This window comes from Carettochelys insculpta, chromosome 15 (assembly GCF_033958435.1).
Source record: "Carettochelys insculpta isolate YL-2023 chromosome 15, ASM3395843v1, whole genome shotgun sequence".
Classification (NCBI taxonomy): Eukaryota; Metazoa; Chordata; order Testudines; family Carettochelyidae; genus Carettochelys; species Carettochelys insculpta.
The window spans coordinates 38,660,917-38,680,351 of record NC_134151.1 but is presented as its reverse complement, the minus strand read 5'-3'; the positions used below and the strand labels follow the sequence as shown (position 1 = coordinate 38,680,351).

The 19,435-nt window shown below is 65.3% G+C and overlaps 1 protein-coding gene across 1 annotated transcript; it reads right to left on the bottom strand.

Moving 5' to 3' along the window:
- Positions 1 to 1,878: 1,878 nt before the first annotated feature.
- Positions 1,879 to 14,779, bottom strand: CPLX2 (complexin 2). Its single transcript, XM_075009673.1, has 4 exons — positions 14,746 to 14,779; positions 9,155 to 9,281; positions 6,982 to 7,157; positions 1,879 to 4,942 (listed from the first exon to the last, which is right to left on the bottom strand). Exons 2-4 carry the CDS (start codon positions 9,183 to 9,185, stop codon positions 4,745 to 4,747), a joined length of 405 nt encoding a protein of 134 aa, XP_074865774.1. The 5' UTR covers positions 9,186 to 9,281; positions 14,746 to 14,779; the 3' UTR covers positions 1,879 to 4,744.
- Positions 14,780 to 19,435: the final 4,656 nt, after the last annotated feature.

Genomic DNA, 19,435 nt, shown 5'->3' with positions numbered 1-19,435 from the left:
TGGGGAAGTGAATCCTTTGCCTGAGGCTGTGGGGGCTCGAGATGGAGAGCCCCAGATCCCAGAGCTGGATCTGAGGGCAGCTGAAGCCCAGATGGGAAGTGGGCCTGCCTCTGTGTCTCTCAGGGGGGATGATGCTTTAACTTGGTCTGATCCAGTTAGTATCATCAGGGAATCCCAGAGACCAGACGATTCTGGTACTTGTTCTTTGCCTGATGCTGAGGTGTTACTGGGAGGGGGTGAGAGGACTCTGTCCTACCAGTCATCCTCTCGCCAGGACACAAGAACAGATGGGCAATGGCGTTAAGCTGACTGATGAAGATAAAGGAGCTGGTAGCAGAAGGGAGGAAAGGGACCCTAACCTTCTGTCCGGTGGTCTGGCTAAATGCCAAGGGTGGAAGCATTTGTACCTTCCGTTACTGGACTGTAACTGAATTCCAGACATTTGCCGGAGCAGCTGTATGGACTGGTGGTCAGATGGGGCAGGACCCAGACCACAAAAGACCTGTTTGATCTGTTGGTGCTGCAGCATCTGTATGGGCTCTGCCTGCCCGACTTGAGAACGTGGCTGACGGACCGGGGCCGAAGCAGGGAGACCAACCAACCCAAGGGACCTAAAGGGACTTGCCCGGCTGCATCACATGAAAAGGGCCAAGACCAAGCTCCTGACTTGGAGCCTCCCCCAGCAGGACTATGATGTGGAGGTGGTGCACATGGAGGGGAGAACAGAGGATACAGCCGATGCCCTGTCACAAGGGGAGAGCCCCGAACTTCCCCAGGTCACCAGTTGAGTGACGCCGCTCAGTTCGGTCTGGAAGGGGGGAGAGATGTGATGGAGTGGGGGATACCTGTGTGTGTGTGAGGGGCTCACAGAGGGTGGGGGGCTCCTGCTGAGGGTAACCCTGACGACCAGGTAACACCTTTGTACTGCAGACAAAGGAGGAGGTGGAGCCTGAGGGGTTTGAATTGGAACTGGGAGTTGGAAGCAGTGAGTCTGGGCTGGGAGAGACAGAGACCAAGGAGGGGGAAAGGCCCTGGCTCTGGGGGCCCCTGGGGGCCTCCTCTCCCCAACATGGATGGGACTGGCTGTCTCTGCCTGCTGTACTGACTCCTCTGTACGACGCTGTGTCCTGTCGGCTAATAAACCCGCTGTTTTCCTGCTGAGTGAGAGACTCTCCTGCCTGCGGATGGGGTGCAGAGCTTGGGGGACCCCCGAACCCTATCACACCCTGTCAGCGTGTCTCTGCCCAGCCTGGCTACTCTTCACTGATGGGCTTGTCCTCGGGGAGTTGTGAACTTCTAATCCCTCCTCCTCCTCCAGCAACAGCTGCTCCTTACCCAAGTCATGTCCATGGCCCAGCCCTTCCCTTCAGCTTTGCCAATTCTGCTGTTGCTTTTTCTCCATGAGGCACTGTGCCGGGCCTGCAGTTCGAGCTGCGGGTGCACCGCGGGTTACATCCCGGCAGAGTAACACAGTCTGTCTTCTCACCGGTCCCTTTCCTAAAGGGTCTCACCGTTCGGGTCGCTCTTCTGGCTGCTGCAGCGCCTTGAGCAGGTGTTTTCGGAGAAGGTCCCCCAGGACTCCAAGATGTCCTCCAAGAGAGGTAACAGCCTTCAGCCCCCATGTCTGCCCACCCCGTGGGGATTCTGCTTTCAAAGTGCATTGAGCAACCTGAAATTCCACCTGCCTCTGTGTTACCCACCGCCAGCTGCGGGGCATTCCTTTGCAACTCCTCCCCCTCCTCTCCGGCCCTGGAGGAGACCGCAAGACGCTGGGGGCCCTGCGCTGAGCCCTGCTGGGCCGAGGGTGGGGCTGTCGCTAGCTGGGGCGCAGCGCACATGGAGCAGACATCTGGCAATGTACAAATCCCTTTATTTTATTGTTTCTTCAAAGACTAGTTGGAGTGGGATGGTCACCGCATGGCTGGCGAGGGCCCCTGCCCCCAGTATGGCTCCGGCAGGTGTAAGCACCGTCAGACTGGGGCAGGGTCAGGCTGGGGCTCTGCTGAGAGGCTGGAACTGTGGGTGGGATGGAGCCAGAGGGTTGCACACCAGGCTGCCGTCCCACAGCTGCAGGAGCCCAGCCTGGTGGGCTCCCCAGAGCCCCCTCCCTTTCAGATGCCAGCCCCCTGGGTGGGGGGCTCAGAGCTGCCCCAATAGCAGTGCACTGCTGTGGCTGGGGAAAGCCCGGGGCCCGGGCAGGGGAGGCAGGCCAAGCAGGCTGAAGGGTTCACGTGCAGGGCCAGGGAGAGGGGATCAGCCACCCGGTAGCGCTCGCTGCCAGCGGGTGAGAGCCACAGTCGCCGGGGCAGGGCAGCTCCAGGGCCAGCTGTGGCTAGCGGATGTACCTGGCACTGCTCCGCTGGCCAGGGGTCCACGGGGAGGCCCTGCACTTGGCAATTGCCCCTCAGGGACACAAGCAAAGCGTGGGCAAGTGTGCATTCACTCCCCCGTCACACCTTCCCAGACAAACTTAGCGGCCCGGGAGCAGCGTTAGGGTGTGCCCGCTGGCTGAGACGCATGCATGCACCAGTGTGCCAAATGGTTGTATTCGGACACACATTTGCACACTCAAAGCTACAAACGCAGAAGCTGTCACACGCAAACCCTTGAGACTGGTGCACCTGGCGCGCCGGTTCCCAGGGTGGGCGGAACCGCAGGCGACGGGAAGAGACACCGAAACGCCTGTGTGGCACAAACCGGGGGTGCTGTGTGCTGGGCCGGCCGCGGGCGGTGTCCTCGCTGCCCCTGGGAAAGGACGTGGCCTTCTGTGCACACGCCTGGGAGCTGCCAGCTGGCCCTCTGCGTCGCCCAGCCTGGCGGGACCCCGGAGCAGCCAGCTCCAGCCACCTCCTCTGCAGAGGGTCGCAGACCTCCGGGTTTAGTGGGAGAAGTAGAAACCGAACGCAGGCCGCCCAGGGGAGCCCGGCCCGGCTCATCAGCCCTTAGCCCCGTGGTGGAGTTTGTGTTTATTGCAGTTCTCAGGCATCAGCTGCTGGGCGGGGGAGCAGCAGAGAACGGCAGCGGGTGAAATGAGCTGGGGGTGCCAGGGCAGCCCCCCGCCCCGTGATCATGCAGAGAAAATACACAGCCACAGCGCCGCACTTCACCCCCATGGCATGCTGGGGGCAGGCCTGGCGGGATACCAGGGCGGGGAGGGATGAAATGGGAGCAGGGAGGCTGCACGTCACCCGTCCTGCCCAGCCTCAGGCTCCCAGCCCAATTAATTGTCCCCTCCCCCCAGGGGGCCCAAGGGCCAGTGCCAGCCCTCTCCGAGTCCCCCTCCCTGCCCGGCCCAGGGGCCATGCGGTGAGCATCTGAGCAGTGACTAGCAGACATGACGAGGGTGGGGGGTTTACCCGTTACACAGACACAGATGTGGACACAGACACGGGCCGACGGTGGCCTGAGACGTGGACAATGGGGGCAGAGGCCCTGCCCGGGGCAGCTGCTCACCTGGGGGGGAGCGCAGCTCGCTGGAGTGCCTTGAAGTATTGCAGTCTAACTGATATGGCTTTAACTATCGGAGCAGGACACGGATGCGGAAGGGGACTTTGTGGCTTCTCTCCAACGCAATCTGAATGCAAACGCAACCCCTGGAGAAGGGGACGTCCTGGGCTGCAATCAGGCCCCCCCAGAACCCTCCGAGCACAAAAGCCCTCTGGGAACCAGGAGCCAGGCTGGGCACTGCAGGGCGGGCAACTGGCTGGCTCTGCGTGGCCGGCAGATGGCTGACTGGCAGGCTGGACTGGGCTGGCAAGGCTGCCTGTGGCCCCAGGCGAGGTGAGGGAAGATCCAGGGCAGGGGGTCCGTGGAGCCATGCAGGGGCGAACGGGGGTCTGACGGGGAGCCCAGGAAATGGACGGGGCCGGCCATGGAGCAGAGCTGCTTATGGAGAGCTCCTGCAGGTGGGTCTGTCTGTCCATCCGTCCGGGGGCACAGGTGCCTGAGGACGGCTGTGGAAGAGCTTTGGTGCCCAGATCCCACAGTGACGGGCACAGCAGGAACGTGGCATGTGCCAGGGTGGGAACTGTGCTGGACGAGACCCGCCCCCGGCTGGGTGTGAGCCGAGTCGCTGGGCTGGGCGGGAACACAGCTCCCCACCGTGGCCCAGCGTGAGCACCCCAGCGAGCAGCGGGGCGGCTGGGAGCATGCTTGTCTGTGGGCTGCTTGGAGGTGGGGCCCGCCCCCACCCCGCGGGGCTGTCCTGCCGCTGGCGCCGCCCCCGGCCCTGGCAGTAGGTAGGCAGCCGGGGGCTGAGGAATGTCTGAAGTTAGTGGAGGGGCAGGGAGGGGGTCCCCGAGAGTGGGCAGAGCCCTGCCGTGTCCCATCTCCCCTGGCCCCATGGGGTGTGGTGCGGTGCTGCCCAACGTGAGGTTACTGCAGCCAGTTTGGTCCCAGTTTGCCCCGTGTGCCAAGCAGCCGGCCAGCCCGTCGGCACAACAGAACTCCACGGGGCTGGAGGGAGAGGGGCCAGGCTCCTGGCAGTGCCCAGCCGGGGGCTCCGGTGGCGTTGGGTTGGGGTGCTTGGGCGCCCCACGGGTGCTGCGAGGGCACCGAGGTCCGGGGACCCAGCTGGGCTCTTCCACCGGCCACAGAACAGAATCGAAGGGAACCAAAGGCAGGAGAAACTCCCGGCCCTGCCACTGGCCCCGGATGGACCCTCACCTCTGGCCCCGGCCCCGCCCTTAGCTCTGGCCCCGGCCCCGCCCCCAGCCCCGGCTCAGCTGGGGGGTGGGTGGGGTGGTTACTTCTTGAACATGTCCTGGAGGGGCCCGGGCAGGTACTTGAGCACCGTGTCCAGGATGCTCTCTTCCTCCTCCTCCTCCGCGTCCCCGCAGCCCGCCGGGATGGCCTTCTTGGGGCGCGTCAGGCTGCCCTCGCAGGGCTGCTCCATGGCTGCCTTCTCCTCCGCCTCCTTCTCCTCCTTCTTCTTCAGGCCGTACTGCAGGGAGACAAGCCGGCCGCTGAGTGCCTGGGCGCAGCCAGCACGGGGCACCCACAGCTCCGGCACCGCCCCGGCGGCAGATCGCCCTCCGCCGGGCCAGGCCTGCGGCTTCCACCGGCCTCCCACGCTGGCTGTACCTCCCTGTGTACAGACACCGGCTGGCCCTCCCAGGGGTCGCTCAGACCCTCTGCTAGCCCTGCACTGAGGCTGGACCAGTCTAGCACAGCAATGGGGCTGGCGCTGCCTTGGGCATCGCTTCACCCTCAGCCGACTGCCCTGCCTGGCCCAGCCCTGCCCTGCCCTGCCCGCGGCTTGGGCTGGTGGGGGTCATGTGTCCATCTCGCACGTTTCTAGCACCCATCACCCTGGCATCTAGCTGCTACCATGAGCAGCAGCACCCAGAGCGTGGCCTGGGCCGTGCAGGCAGCCTGCCAGGCTCCAGGCCAGAGGAGGGCTGCAGCCCCCCCCGCCCAGTGCCCTCCACTCAGTCCAAGACCTGGGGGAGGCCTGTCCTGCAAAGGGCCAAGGCTCCCCACCCCGGGTGCCCCCGCCGCACGGGCCCAGCACACACGGCTAATGGAGGAAGCCTGCCGCCCGCAATCTCCTCTTCCCATCTGTCTCGGCTCACAGGATATTGCTGGCGCCGGTGCTCAGAGTCCAGCGTCCCCGCGCCTGGGCCCAGGCTGCGCTGGCGGGATGTGGCCACGTTATCTGCTCCTCGGAGGGATATTAAAGATGCCAGATAGGGAGAGGCGAGGCCAGGCTGTCATGCGGCCCCTGGCAGCTGGTGGGGAGATAAGGAGGCCCTGGCCCACCCCCACCTTCCCAGCTAATCCCAGCTGCGACGCCGGGGGAGAGGGAAGAGACGCTTCACCCAGGCAGGTTCCCCCCAGCCAGGCCTTGCTGCCGGGGCCGAGCCTGGGAATAGGGGCAGGACTCCCTGTGGCCCGGCGGGGGGCACAGGCCGTGGGGTGTGTGTGTGTCACAGACACTGAGTGGCTCTGCGAGAAAGAGCCCGGGAGGCGGGACGTGGTTGGGGGCTCTGAGGGGTGAGACCCTGGGGGTGCCAATGGGGGGTTGGAGCTGTTGCCCCAGGGCGGATGCTCCGAGCAGCTGGGAGTCACTTGCTCAGGTCTCATGTGCAATCTGCCCGGCCCTGGGGCTTGTCATTAACTCCCCTCCCTGTCCCTGGGGAGATGGTGGCGGGGCAGGTGGGGGCAGTGTCCTGGGGTAGAGGGCTGGGAGGGGCTCTCTGTGTCCCCGGGTTTGCGGGAAGGGAGAGGGGACAGTGTCCTGGGGTAGATGCGGGGGGGGGTTGGGTGCTCCATGTCCCGGGATAGATGGTGGGGGGGGGCACGCTCTGTGTCCTGGGGTAGATGGTGGGGGGGTGCTCCGTGTCCAGGGGGAGATGGCGGGGGGCGGGGCACTCCGTGTCCAGGGGGAGATGGCGGGGGGGTGCTCCGTGTCCCAGGGGAGATGGCGGGGGGGCCTCTGTGTCCTGGGGGTAGTTGCGGGGGGTGGGCGCTCCGTGTCCCAGGGTAGTTGGGGGGGGCTCTGTGTCCCGGGGTAGTTGGCAGGGTGGGGGGGCGCACCGTGTCCCGGGGTAAATGGCGGGGGGGCGCTCTGTGTCCCAGGGTAGTTGGCGGGGGGCTCCGTGTCCCGGGGTAGCTGGCAGGGTGGGGGGCACACTGTGTCCCAGGGGTAAATGGCAGGGGGGCTCCGTGTCCCAGGGTAGTTGGCGGGCGGGGGGGGCGCTCCGTGTCCAGGGGCGTTGCCGGTTTAACGAGCGGGGGGAGAGCAGCTGGTTCCCCAGGGCAGGGCTGACGGTGCCAATCTGGCTCCGGGGCGTTTCTGCTGCCGTGGGAGGGACCCCAGGGCCTAGGCGGCTGTACTGTTGCACGGACCTGGGAGCCCCTCAGCTCGCACCCCCAGCCCAGGCAGCGCGGACCAGAGCCCCCCTGCACCCCGCACTGGGTGCTCAGCTGGCTGCAGCTGCTGGAGACAGGCGTCCCCCAGCCCTCGCCCACATCACCCACCTTGTCCCGGATCTGCTGCCGGACCTTCTCCCTCTCGGCCTCCATCCGGGCGTGCTTGGCCTTCCGCTCCTCCTCCTGCTGGCGCAGGGCCTCCTGCCGCTCCTCCTCCTTCTTCTGCGCCTCGGGGTCCTTCTCCTCCTCCCCGCCCAGCATCTTCCCCATGTCCTTGGTGGCACCTGCTCGGACAAAGGCAGCCTGCTCCGACGCCCGCCCGCGCAGCCCCCCGCCCGGCCGCGGGCAGGGAGGAGGCACAGCTGCTCCTCAGCCGGGCCCAGGGGCTGCTCGCTCTTACAGTGCGGGCCCTGCTCCTGGCCACCTGCCCTCGCCCTGCCAGCCCCAGCGCTTGCCTCTGTGTCACGAGCTGCCCAGAGCCTCAGCCCACTACGGAGCCTGGGGCTGTGAGATGCACGGCCGGCCCCGGCCCTCGCCATCCTGACGAGGAGCTCCCGGGCGTGTTACTGAACAGCCGCGGCCCACGGAGCAGCTCCCTGGCCTGCCCCGTTGGACAGGGGCTGAGCGTTGGGCAGCGGAGGCAGACGGGGACTCAGGTTAGCCACGGGAGCAGCAAGCAAACCAAAGCTGCCCGGAGGGAGGGCCTGGCCCGGTTCTGGGTGCAGGTGTGAGCCATGGAGCTGGGCGGGATCCCCAAGTAACTCTCTGGGTGGGACAGAGGTCCCCCAGCGCCCTTCCGGCTGGGCCCAGGCGCATGGCCAGAGCTGGCCCGGACTGGTCCCAGGGTCAGGGTGGAAGTTTTGTCTTCCACCTCATTAGCCTCGTGAATGGGAAGCAAAGCCCCTGGCAGAGGGGTTGGCTGTGGTGAGGGGCGGCCTGGTCCCTGTCCTGGGCCCTGCCTCAGAGCACCCCGGCCCCTGGGCCCCCCACTCCTGCTGCCAGAGCATGCACATGCTCCAAGCTGCGGGTGAGGACAGCCATCCCGTCTGCGCGTCTGCCCAGGGCTGTGCGCTGCGCCCTCGGGTGCCTCACCAGGCCATGCTTGCAGTCCCAGAGCCGCTGGGGGCTCACTGTCCACCCCCCTGCGTAATGCACACCCCTCTGATGCCGGGGCCCTGCTCGTCTCCTGGGGGGCCGCTGAGTCTTACGTGTCTGAGGGGCTGTGCCCTCAACCCTGCCCCTCTCAGCGACCGCACCAGCCGCTGGCCTCGAGCTGCTGGGCCCAGGGCTTGGCACAGCCCTTGTTACATCCCCTGGGACTGCCCAGGGAAGGGAGCTGCAGAGCTACACAGACCCTGCAACCACCAGCGAGCCCCAGCCAGCCAGGAGCAGCTCAGAGGGGAAGGACAGCCCAAGGCATCGAGGTGCACGCCCCTGCTCTGCCACCAGCACCCTGTGTTACCATGGGCAGGCCTATGCCTCAGTTTCCTTTCTGCCCAATGGGGCTATACGCTCTGGCCTGTCGCTCCAGGGGGCAGGGAGCAGAACTCTATTACGGCCTGGCAGAGGCTCAGCCGCCAGAGTCAGCCATTAGGGGAGTCCCTTAGCTGGGACCCTCACCCACACTGGCTGCACGAGGCAGGGCCCCAAGGAAACACCAGCCAGGCAGGCAGGCAGCCCGGGGAGCCTCTGTTGTGAGCAGCCTGGCCTGGCAGTGGGCAAATCCCACCCGCCCCAGGAATCCCCTCCACGCGCGATGCTGGCGCTGGGAGCAGCTGCCATCGGGGACAGGCACTGCGGGGCTCAGCCTGGTCCCTCCAATGCAAGGCTCACGCTCACCCCCTCTACCAGCCTGGCACTGGCCCGGGAGGTAGCCCAGCACCTTCCCAAGGTCACGGAGCCGCGGGCGCCAGTCCCAAGGCGAACGAGGGGCTGGTGCTTCCCGGGCTGGCCTGGGTCTGTCACCTCTGCAGGCGTCCCAGGCCTTGCCGACCGCAGGCTGCTGCCGGCAGTAGGATCAGTGCAGCTACAGGCTGGGCCCTGCCCAGACAGAGGGGAGAGAGCGGGGAAGGACTTCGGCCATGGCCCGGCCGCCGGCAGGGTGGGGAGAGTACCCCACTCCCTGCTTGCACACCTGGGCCCTGTACGGCACGTGGGCCTCCCCTGCAGCACCAGCCTCCGAGACGGCACCGGGCCAGGCTGCTGCCTACCCAGGGGCCATTTGCCAGCACCCGGCCAGGGCCGGGGGAGCCGAGAGGCGCCGCACCAGGAGCGGACTCACCCCCAAGCGCTTGCTTCATGACGAAGTCCATGGCGGTGGCGGCGGTGGCGGTCGGGTCAATGCACACTGACCAAGAGCCAAATGCTCATCCAGTGCTGGGGGCCGGGGGCCTGGGACCAGCTGCCACCTGGCCAGGAAAGAGCAAGAGGGTGAGCTGGGCTGGGCGCCCGTGCGGAGGCCTTTCCACCAGGCCAGTGTTGTGCGTAGCCTCGGCCGGTGCCAACGCCGGCACTCGGGGCAGGCTGCACTCACCGCAGGGTGGGGAAAGGGATCACCCCCTGCGAGGCAGCTCCTGGGTCAGATTCTGCTCTCCCTGGCAGGGGTGTAAATCAGGCTTGACCCCACTGACACCACATGCGCCCCACTCGCCCTGTGTGCCCCCCTAGGCCCATGCTGCACGAGGAGGCTGGGAAGCTCGGGGCCTGCGGGAGATGTCACAGAATCCCAGGGCTGGAAGGGACCTCAGGACGTCATTGAGTCCAGCCCCTGGCCCCAAGCAGGATCAACCCTCACTAAGTCATCCCAGCCAGGACCTTGTCCAGCCAGGACTTAAAAACCTCAAGGGATGGAGAATCCACCACCTCTCCAGGCAACACATTCCGGTGCTTCACCACCCGCCTGGGGAAAGAGTTTTTCCTAATGTCCAACCTACACCTCCCCCTCTTCAACTTCAGCCCATTGCTCCTTGTTCTGCCGTCTGACACCGCTGAGAACAACTTCTCTCCATCCTCTTTACAGCTCCCCTTCAGGAAGTTGAAGGCTGCTATTAAATCACCCCTCAGTCTTCTCTTCTGTAAACTAAACAAGCCCAAATCCCTCAGCCTCTCCTCATAGGTCTTGTGCTCCAGCCCCTTAATCATTTTTGTTGCCCTTCGCTGACCCTGCTCCAGCAAATCCACATCCTTTTTATACTGGGGGGCCCAGAACTGGACACAATATTCCAGATGTGGCCTCACCGGTGCCAAACAGAGGGGAACAACCACTTCTCTAGATCTGCTCGCAATGCTCCTCCTAATGCACCCTCGTTTGCTGTTAGCCTTCTTGGCTACAAGGGCCCACTGTTTACTCAATGTCTGTAGTGTGGGCGCAGCCGTGAGCCTGGGACGGCTCAGGGACACTCCAGTCTGGCCCAGCTGGGGACAGGCCAGCATCCGCAGAGCCCCCAGCCATGCCAGCACCATCTTCCAGGGCCCTGCTCCCCAGCTGCCCTGGCAGCGAGTCCCAGCCCCGCTTGGCTAGCATCAGGTGACTGATAACACAAGCCAGCCCTTCCCCCCTCCCTGCCACGCACCTGCTCCGCCTCTTGCACACTCACTGCACAATCGGCATGCAACGGCACGCCCAGACCCGCAGGCGCACGCTGCACACTTCACCAGTGTCAGGCAGCCCTACAGCCACCAGGCTGCCCGCTTGCTAGAAGGCGCCCGGGCTCTTGTCGACCACCTGCTGGCCGCCAGCCGCAAGGCACGCAGCCATCTGGAGCCTCCCAGCCCTGGCCAGGCATGGGACCCGAGGACAGAGCGACGCTCCTTGCAGTATCGGAGGGGTAGCCGTGTTAGTCTGGATCTGTAACAGCAACGAAGGGTCCTGTGGCACCTTATAGACTAACAGAAAAGTTTTGAGCATGAGCTTTCGTGAGCACAGACTCACTTCATCTGATGCATCTGATGAAGTGAGTCTGCGCTCACGAAAGCTCATGCTCAAAACTTTTCTGTTAGTCTATAAGGTGCCACAGGACCCTTCGTTGCTCTTTGCAGGTGGCAGCTGTGGCCGGGAAAGTGCGGCTTGTTTACCACCCAGGAAGCCCCATGGAGCCTGGGGTCTTTGGGCGACACCTTGGGGTCAGGAACAGGTTTTTTTGTCCCCAGGAAAATCTGCCCCAATTTGGCCGAGTTCTCAACTGCTGCAGCCCCACGTCCGCCTTGTTACAGTTCAACAGCTAAAGTCTCTGCAGGGGCCATCTCCACTGAGCATGCTCCAGCCCTCGCAGCTTTGGCATGGAGCCAGGACGGCATGTGCCCGGTCCCCACCATGGCTGGCCATGCCCTCTCCGGGCTGAGCAGGCCTGTCCTTCCTGGCGACACTCCCAGCAGGGTCTGCGGCTCAACACGCCCCTCGTCCTCCCACCTCTGCAGTCGGCGGGCAGCTGCCGTCTCCGAAGGCTCTTTCCACTGGAACGGGGGAGCCAGCTCAGCATGTGGTGCCCCAGGTGAGCCCTGGTACAAGGGCCAAGCCTGCACATGGGTGTTGCTGGCTCAGCTGCATTGGCAAGCAGGGGCACGTGAACGGTGCCATCCCTGGTGGGCACAGCCCTGCTGGCAAAAGCTCCTTGTGTCAACACAGGCCTCGCCACACAACTGCGTCAGACCCGCAGCAGCTGCTGCCAGACTGGAGGGCTCTGCTGGGGGGGGTGGCTGCTCAGCTAACCTGGCCGAGGGCTCCGGTGGGGACCTGGCCAGTGTGTGGGGAGAACACAAGGCTCCTTCCCAGACTCCCTGGCGTCCCCCCGCCCTCGGCTTGCTGGCTCAGTCGGCGCGCTGGACACTGGAGGCAGCATGGCCCCAGCAGCCCGGCTGCTCTGGGGTTCGGGTTGGTTGCAATTCCACTCCACGTCGGCTCTGCCCGGGAGGGTCTGACGCTGCAAAGGAGCCTGCAGCTCTGGGGAGGCTGGTCGTGAGCCGTGCTTGCAGCAGCTGAGGCAGCGGGTGCCAAGTCTGCAACTGCACGTCAGCACAGGGGCCTGGCTCTGGACCCTTGGCCCTGCACAGCCCCTCTGGCCTCGCAGCGGGTTTCGTGACTCACAAAAGCAGAAACCGTCACCCTGTCCTCCCTCTGCTCTGCAGTGGCCCCGCTCCTGGGAGGCGAGCGGGGAAGTGGGGCTGGTCCCCAGAGGGCCTTGGGCATGCCATGGGTTCAGTATTGGCCCCTCCAGAGGGTTTAAGCCCAGAGAACTGCACACAGTTCCTGGCTGTAGTGGGGACGCAGCCTGGCTGGTACTCATTTCCCTAGAGCGCCGTGGCATCAGCTCCCCTGCAGCTGGCTGGTCCCAGCCCTCCCGGGTCCCTGGCCTGGAGAGAGGCCTTGCTCTGAAGGCTGAAAGCCCAGCCCGCCCCGGGAGGCAGGCAGCCTCCCCATGCACTGCCGCCGGCCCGACCCAGCGCGGCAACGAGCCATCGTCCGGTCTGGAGAGGTCAGTTCATTTCTGCAGGCGGGAGCGGGCTCCGGCAGGGGTCGCGGCGGATAATGGCTCATTAGCGGGATGCAAGCGGGAGCCTGCTCTGCACTTCGCTCCCGTCCTCCCCTGCTGCCAAGCCGCATTTGAAGCCCACTGGCACCCTCCCTCCTCTCTGATTTAATGCTTTGCTCCAGCCCGAGCGCAGGGCGCCGGTTCCTTACCCGGAGCTGCCGTTCTGCAAAGCAACGCTGGGCGAGAGCGCGCTCCCGCCTCACACGGCGCCCCCCTCTGCACGCCCACCTTTTGGGGGTGCAATCGGGGAGCCGAGCGCCCCGGGGCTTCGTCTGGGTAAGCCCGGGGGCTGTGCTCAGCACACTGGGGGTGGGACGGTGCTGAACAAAGGAGGGGCAAACAAGCGGGCCAGCTGGCAGCTTGCCGGCAAGGGAAGTCTGGGCGCTAATCATAGATCCCCGAGCTGCAGCTGCTCAGGATGGGGAAGAGCCGAGACTGGCCAGAGGGCTCCCTGCTGACGCAGCCGGGGCTCGGGGGGCCGCTGCCTGCCAGGAGTCCCAGCGAGTGTACAATGCCGGAGCAGCAGGACTCGCGTGGGGTCCTCGGTCCTGTGGACACGGACACGCTGCGGAGAGCTGGCGCTGGGGGCGAGGGGGGCAGGACAGGAACCGTATTTACAGCCAGCCCTGCCACTGTTGGCGCTGTGCTGCCGAGGGGACGGGCAGGGACGCGGGCTGAGAGATGGGACTCTAGGGCCCTGACTTAGCCCCGCACGCCACAGCACTGCAGGCTGGGTAACCGCTCACCAGTGCCCCGACCACAAGGGACCCGGCTGCACGAGGCCGGCCAGAGACGTGCCCCACACGAGCACCTGGACCCTGGCTGCTCCTGGCAGGGCGGCTGCTGCAGCGCCTCGGCCCGCAGGGGAGCCCTGCCCTGGAACCTCATTCCATCGCCGGGGCATGGGCTGGGGGGCTGAAGCTGGACTGCAGGGGGACCCCGCCTCTTCCATTCCCAGGCCCCGCAGCTCCCCATTGCTTCCCCCGCAACACGGCACCAGGGAAGCCTTCGCTCAGCCCGGCCAGCCATGGCATCACTGCGCTGGCCCGAGGTGGTGGGGATGGGCTGGGCCAGTGCCCTGCTGGTGTGGGCTGCAGGGACAGAGAGCCCAGGACTGAGGCGCAGGGGCTGAGCCCTGAGACACAGACGCCCCCAGTTTAACAGGATCACGCCCCCCCCAGCCGCGACAAGGTGTCTGCGCCAGCCGGTGGCAGTGAGGTGGACGTACCCGAGGGGTTCACCGCGCCGGGGGGGGTGGTGGTGGACGTACCCGAGGGGTTCACCGCGCCGGGGGGGGTGGTGGTCGACGTACCCGAGGGGTTCACCGCGCCGGGGGGGGGGTGGACGTACCCGAGGGATTCACCGCGCCGGGGGGGGGTGGACGTACCCGAGGGGTTCACCGCGCCGGGGGTGGTGGTGGTGGACGTACCCGAGGGGTTCACCGCGCCGGGGGGGGGTGGACGTACCCGAGGGGTTCACCGCGCCGGGGGGGGGGGTGGTGGACGTACCCGAGGGGTTCACCGCGCCGCGGGGGGCGGGGGTGGACGTACCATGTCCTCTGCTGGGTGAGATGCTCAGTGTGTATTTGGAAGGTCAGGGTGTGCCCGTGAAGGTAGGACATGGCGATCCTTTGGCAGGAGGGGTGTCAGCCTGCAATGCTAGTGTCCGTGAGGTCGGGGCAGTGAGATGTGGGGTACCGATGTGGGGCGGTGAGATGGGGGGCGCTGGTGGCGGCAGTGGGGGGTGCCGGTGGGGTTGGGGGCGGTGAGGTGGGGGGCGCTGGTGCCGGCGGGGTGGGGGGTGCCGAGATGAGGGGTGTTCCTGGGGTGTCAGGCGGTGAGATGGGGGGTGCTGGTGGGGTGGGGGGCGGTGAGGTGGGGGTGCCGGTGCCTTGGCCCGGCAGCGCGGCCACTGGCCCTGCCTTCTGGCTGGCCGGCCCGGGCGGGGCTGGGGGCTCCGAGGTCCGTAGCGCCGCCACGTGCGGGGAGCCGGGACCCGCCAGGCCGATCCCCGGACCGCAGCAGTCCCGGTCCCGGTCCCGGTCCCAGCCCGCCCGGCTCTGCCCTCCCGCCGCTGGCCGGGGCGGGGCGAGCCCGGGCCGGGGCTCCCTGGCGGCTGAACCGCGCGTGTCCGGCGGGGCGGGGCGGGGCGCTCAGGGGTCCCGGGCTCGCTGGGGGTGGGGGCCCGGCCGCAGGCAGCGCCCAGCCCGCGCACCCCGGCGGAGGGGACGGGCTCCCCGGGCTCCGCGCCCGGACTCCAGCCCCCGGGGCCTCTGCGCAAAACTTCCCGCAGCGCCGCTGCCGCCCCCCGCTCCGGCCCCGGCCCCGGCCCCGGCCCCGCTCACCCGGGACGCTCCAGCAGCCCGTGGCCGGCGGGAGTGAGCGCTCCGCAGCCCTGCGCGCAGAGCCCGCCCCGCCCCCGCTCCGCAGCGCCCCGCCCCGCCCCGCCCCGCCAGGCACAACCCCCGGCCGGTGCCCTGCTCGGGGCCGATCCCAAAGCGCCCGGCGGGAAGTCCCGCCGCACAGGCGGCGCCTCCGCGAGCCCGGCCCGGGCCGAGTCATCGGCGCGTCCCAGCCAGAGACCGGCCCGGGGAGCGCACCGCGCTGCAGCGCCGAGCGCGAGGGAGCGGCCAGGAGGCTCCTCTGTGTGTGTGTGTGCGAATATGTGTGTGGGGATGTGTGTGTCTGTGAAAGTGTGGGGGGTTGTGAATGTGTGTGTGTCTGCGTGTGTGTGTGAAAGTCTCTGTGTGTGGGATGTCTAGTGTGTGTGGGAATATGCCTATGTGTAATGGTGTGTGGGGGGATGTGTGTGTGTGAATGTCTGTGTGTGGGAGGCTGTCTGAGTGTGTGAACGTCTGTGTCTATGTATGTAGGGGGATGTGTGTGTGTGTGAATATGTCTATGTGGGGGGATGTGTGTGGGAGGATGTCTTTGGGTGTGTGAATGCCTGTGTCTGTGTGGGGGGTGTGTGTGTGTGTGTGTTCCCCACTACTATAACAACTTCATAGGCTTTTTTCAAACCCAGCCTTGCAAAACTGTCATGACAATTTAGCAGCTGAAGTGCAGCATCTCGTCAGGCGCCTGTATCAGAACAAGGGGGACCAGATGTTTCACTCCCCCATGAAAAGGTCCGGACTCCCTACGTGAGGGCCCAGCACTGCAAGGCCTTTGCTCGGGAGCTGCTGAGGAGGGCTCTAACCGGGACCCTCACGCTCTCGCTTGGGCTGCGGTGTTAGCTGGCTTTGCTATGCGCTGGGTGTGCTGGGATGTTAACGAGTGCGGAGTGCTGGGTATGCTATCAAAGGCGTGTGTCGCTCCATCCTGTGTGTGTGTGCGTGGGTGTGTCTGAGAGAGATTTCCAGGGCTTTATTCGCTGTGCAGGCAGTTCTCCTGCGAGAGGGTGATGCCTCGAGTGTCCATGGGCAGTAAGGGAGGGCAGAGAGGGTGTCATTGGGTGACATCCCTGGAACGGCAGCAATGCAGGAACCAAACTCCTGCCTTTGGCCAGCTTCACCGAGGTGAAGGACATGGTGGAGCCCTTCCCCTGGCTTGGCTGTCCCCAGGCTCCTCTCTCAGCACGGCTCAGCCCATCCCCACCATCCTCTGTCCGAGATCTGTGCTGGGGGAGAAGCCGCCTGCCTCACTGCCCCCACGGATCCCCTACTGTTACTTCCGATCAGGAGAGCCATGACAGTTCCCAGGGACCCCCTCACAGACCGCGTAGCACTGGCTGCTTCGCAAACACATTGTCAAACGAGAACTCCACCCCAGCAGAGCTTGCCTCAGCGCAGGCACCCCGGAGAGACCGACAGGCTGCCCCTCACACCCAACGCACGCTCAGATCAAGGCCAGGCCAGCCAGCCCGTCCCCTCCCCAGGGCAGGTCACTGAGGAATTGGGCCCAGACTCCCCTTTCTCTGGCCGGGTTCGCCCTTGTGGCTCACAGTGCTGGATGAGGCAGCTTGCACCTGAATGGGACGCTGGAGCAGCATTACAGCCACGGCCCCACAACAGGCCCCGCTGCGGTGCCAAGCCCTGCCCAGCCCCTCCCTGCCATGCCCGAAAGGTTATGCCATCATAAAGCTGTTGGCAGTTCAGGTGCCGCTGGACTCTGTGGTTCTGCTGAGACACACGACTCGCAGCGTGCGTGGGCAAGCCATGGCGGGAGGAGGCAGGGCTCCCTGCCTGGCCCGGCTGCACCGTCACAGCGTGACAGCCCGGCCCAGGCTACAGGCTTGCTGACTGCGTGACCCTGGGTCTGAGCCCCAGTGTGCAAAGGGCAGAGCCACCTGGAGCAAGGTGCGGCGCCCGGGGAAGGGGGGCGAAGGTGCGCCCGTTCTCGTAGGCACGCAGGAGGCCAGGAGAGGCAGGAGCAGGCGCTGGGTGCTGGCTGCAGTGGGCGCTGACTGTGCAGTGACCTCCGTGCAGAGCCCAGGCGCTCAGGGGCCTTGCAGGAGTGGCACGCTGAAGGCAGGGAGGCCTCCCAGCTTTTTCCGCTTCCTCTCCCTCCTCCGGGCCAGCCGCTGGCTTCTTCTCCCAGGCTGGTGCCAGGGGTGAGCTGGAGGCCAGCCGCCCGGGTGGGAGGGAGCGGGAAGGCAGGGCTGCCGTGCAGGGAGAGGAGGCCAGCAGTGGTTGCTGCTGGCTGCTGAAGTGCAGCCCACGGAGCTCCAGGGAGCAGGACAAGCTCTCCCGGACAGGGCTGTGTCTGCCCAGCACCCAGGCCAGTGGGGCCCTGACCAACCATTATTTCTGCACAGCTGCTGCCCATGGAGACTGTGAAGCCGCACCACATAACATGGCCACGTGCTCAGGTCGAGACAGCACGGCATGCTGGGGCCTGTAGTTTCTGCCAGCTCGCTCTGGCTCGCAGGCGTGTAGCGAGACCAACAGAGCCCTGGGTACAACAATGCCCAGGTGCCTCTGATCTGCCATGCCAACGACGGCTCCAGCAGGCACGGTTCTATCCAGAGAGGGTGGCCAGATTGCCCGCAGGATGGGACGTTTTTGGGGGGAGCTCCGCCAGCCAGAACCACTAATGCACACGGAGAGATTCGCCGACCTAGACTGACCTGTGCTGCTGGAAGCAATGGTCTCGGAGGCACGGAGACTGAGTGGGGGGAGGCCCGGGGAAGGCAGAGAAGAAATGTTACCCGCTGGAGAACGACGTGGAATGGTCTGGGGAGTGGAGACGTCATCCGCTAAGCCCCCGCAAAGGGGCACCAGCTAGTCTGGGGCAGGTGCAGGGAGGGACCCTGCTGTCTGTACAGGGAAGCGTTCTGCAAAAATGCAATGATAAGGTCCCCAGGGAAGGACTGGCTGGATTTTGATCCAGTAGGTTGTGTTCCAACTTGATTTTCCCTGGAGGAGACATGTCAAGACAGGTTTCGAGCAAGCAGCCAAGAGCACTGATTTCACAAAGGCCTGGGCCCATGGCCTCAGTGAAGCCACATGGCAGATCCAGGGGGACTCAGGAATCCCAGAGCATACTCATCCTTCAGTGAAGGTTGTGATGGGGTTCAGGGGTCCCCAGGCACTGCACCCTGGCCACAGGCAGGAGTGACTCTCACTCAGCAGGTAAAATAGGAAGTTTATTAGGCGACAGAGGCCCAGTTTCTCACAGAAGAGTCATTGCAGCAGTCAGAGACAGTCATTTCAACCCGTCCTGGGGAGAGGAGCCTGAGGGGTGCCCCTCTGGGGTGTAGCTTTCCCCCTCCTCAGGCTGGCTGCCTCCCAGCTCCCTCTTCCCCTAGCCTCTAACTGCCGCGCCTGATTCAAAAACCAGCCTGGCTCCTCCCTCCTCTTTGTTCAGGGCAGAGGTGTTACCTGCCAGCCTAGGTTGTAGCCCCAGGGTCGTCCTTAGCCACTGGGAGCTGCTCTGCTTGTCTCCCACATCCAGCCTGAGTCTCACACACGCACCCCCCGACTCCATCACAAAGGCTTTGCACGCTGAGGCTGAGTGCTGTCTCAGGGCCAAGAGCAGCGCCCCAGAAGGCCAGGGAGGCACTGTCCCCACTCCTCGTGGTGCTGTGTGATGAGCAGAGGACAGCTGTTGGCAAGGGCATTGGCATCCTTTGGGCACCAGAGAAGCTGGGAGATGCATCTTGCAGCTGCTCCTTGCGTCCTGTATGAGCTGCTGCTGGGTGCTCAGAAGTTCCAAGCTGGGGCACTTGGGCCAGCCCGGCCCCAGGGAGGAAGGCACAGGACAGTGGCAGGGAGGGCCGGAGACCACATCCCCTGGCTGCCCTCACGTCAGAGGAATTTGCTGCCTGCCTGACAGGGACACGGCCCTCAGCCCGGCCGTGGGAACGGTCTCTTGGCTCGCGGCCTCGAGCTTTTGTTTTAGCCCACGTGCTTCTAAGGGGAGCGAAGTTCCCGCACTGGGCTGGCTGGTGCACGCCGGTCCCCTCGGTGGCCAGTCTCGGTGCTGGGCACCGCAGAGCTTCAGCCACAGCGTGAGCACTGCCGGACTCCCTGCCCTGGGGCTTGGAGGCAGACACAGGCCTGGTGCTTCATCCCACAGCTTGGGGCTGTAGGGTCCACATTTTGAACGAGTGCACGTGCAAACACAGGTGGTAGGGTAAGCTGATGCACATGTGCAAGGAGTGTGTGCATAGGTGCGCACAGGGAGCTTCGAGTGCCTTGGCCAAGACCTGGCTCTGGCCTGCACCTGCCTGGAGCTGATCCCTGGGGCCGTCTTTTAGACACCTGCCGGGAGTTTGTTCCGGGTTTATCACTTGGCTGTGAGGAGTGCCTCACGCTGAGCTCTGGGGCGTAAGAGCATAAGAACAGCCACGCTGGGCCAGCCCAAAGGTCCAGCCAGCCCAGTGTCCTGTCTGCCAAAAGTGGCCAGTGCCAGGTGTCCCAGAGGGAGTGAACCGAACAGGTGACAATCTCCAGACCTTTCCTTAGTCATCCTGGCTAACAGCCACTAATGGACCTAACCTCTATGAATTTCTCCAGCTCTTTTTTAAATCACAGCCTCCTCTTGCAAGGAGTTCCACAGGTTGACTGTGTGCTGTGTGAAGAAGAATTTCCT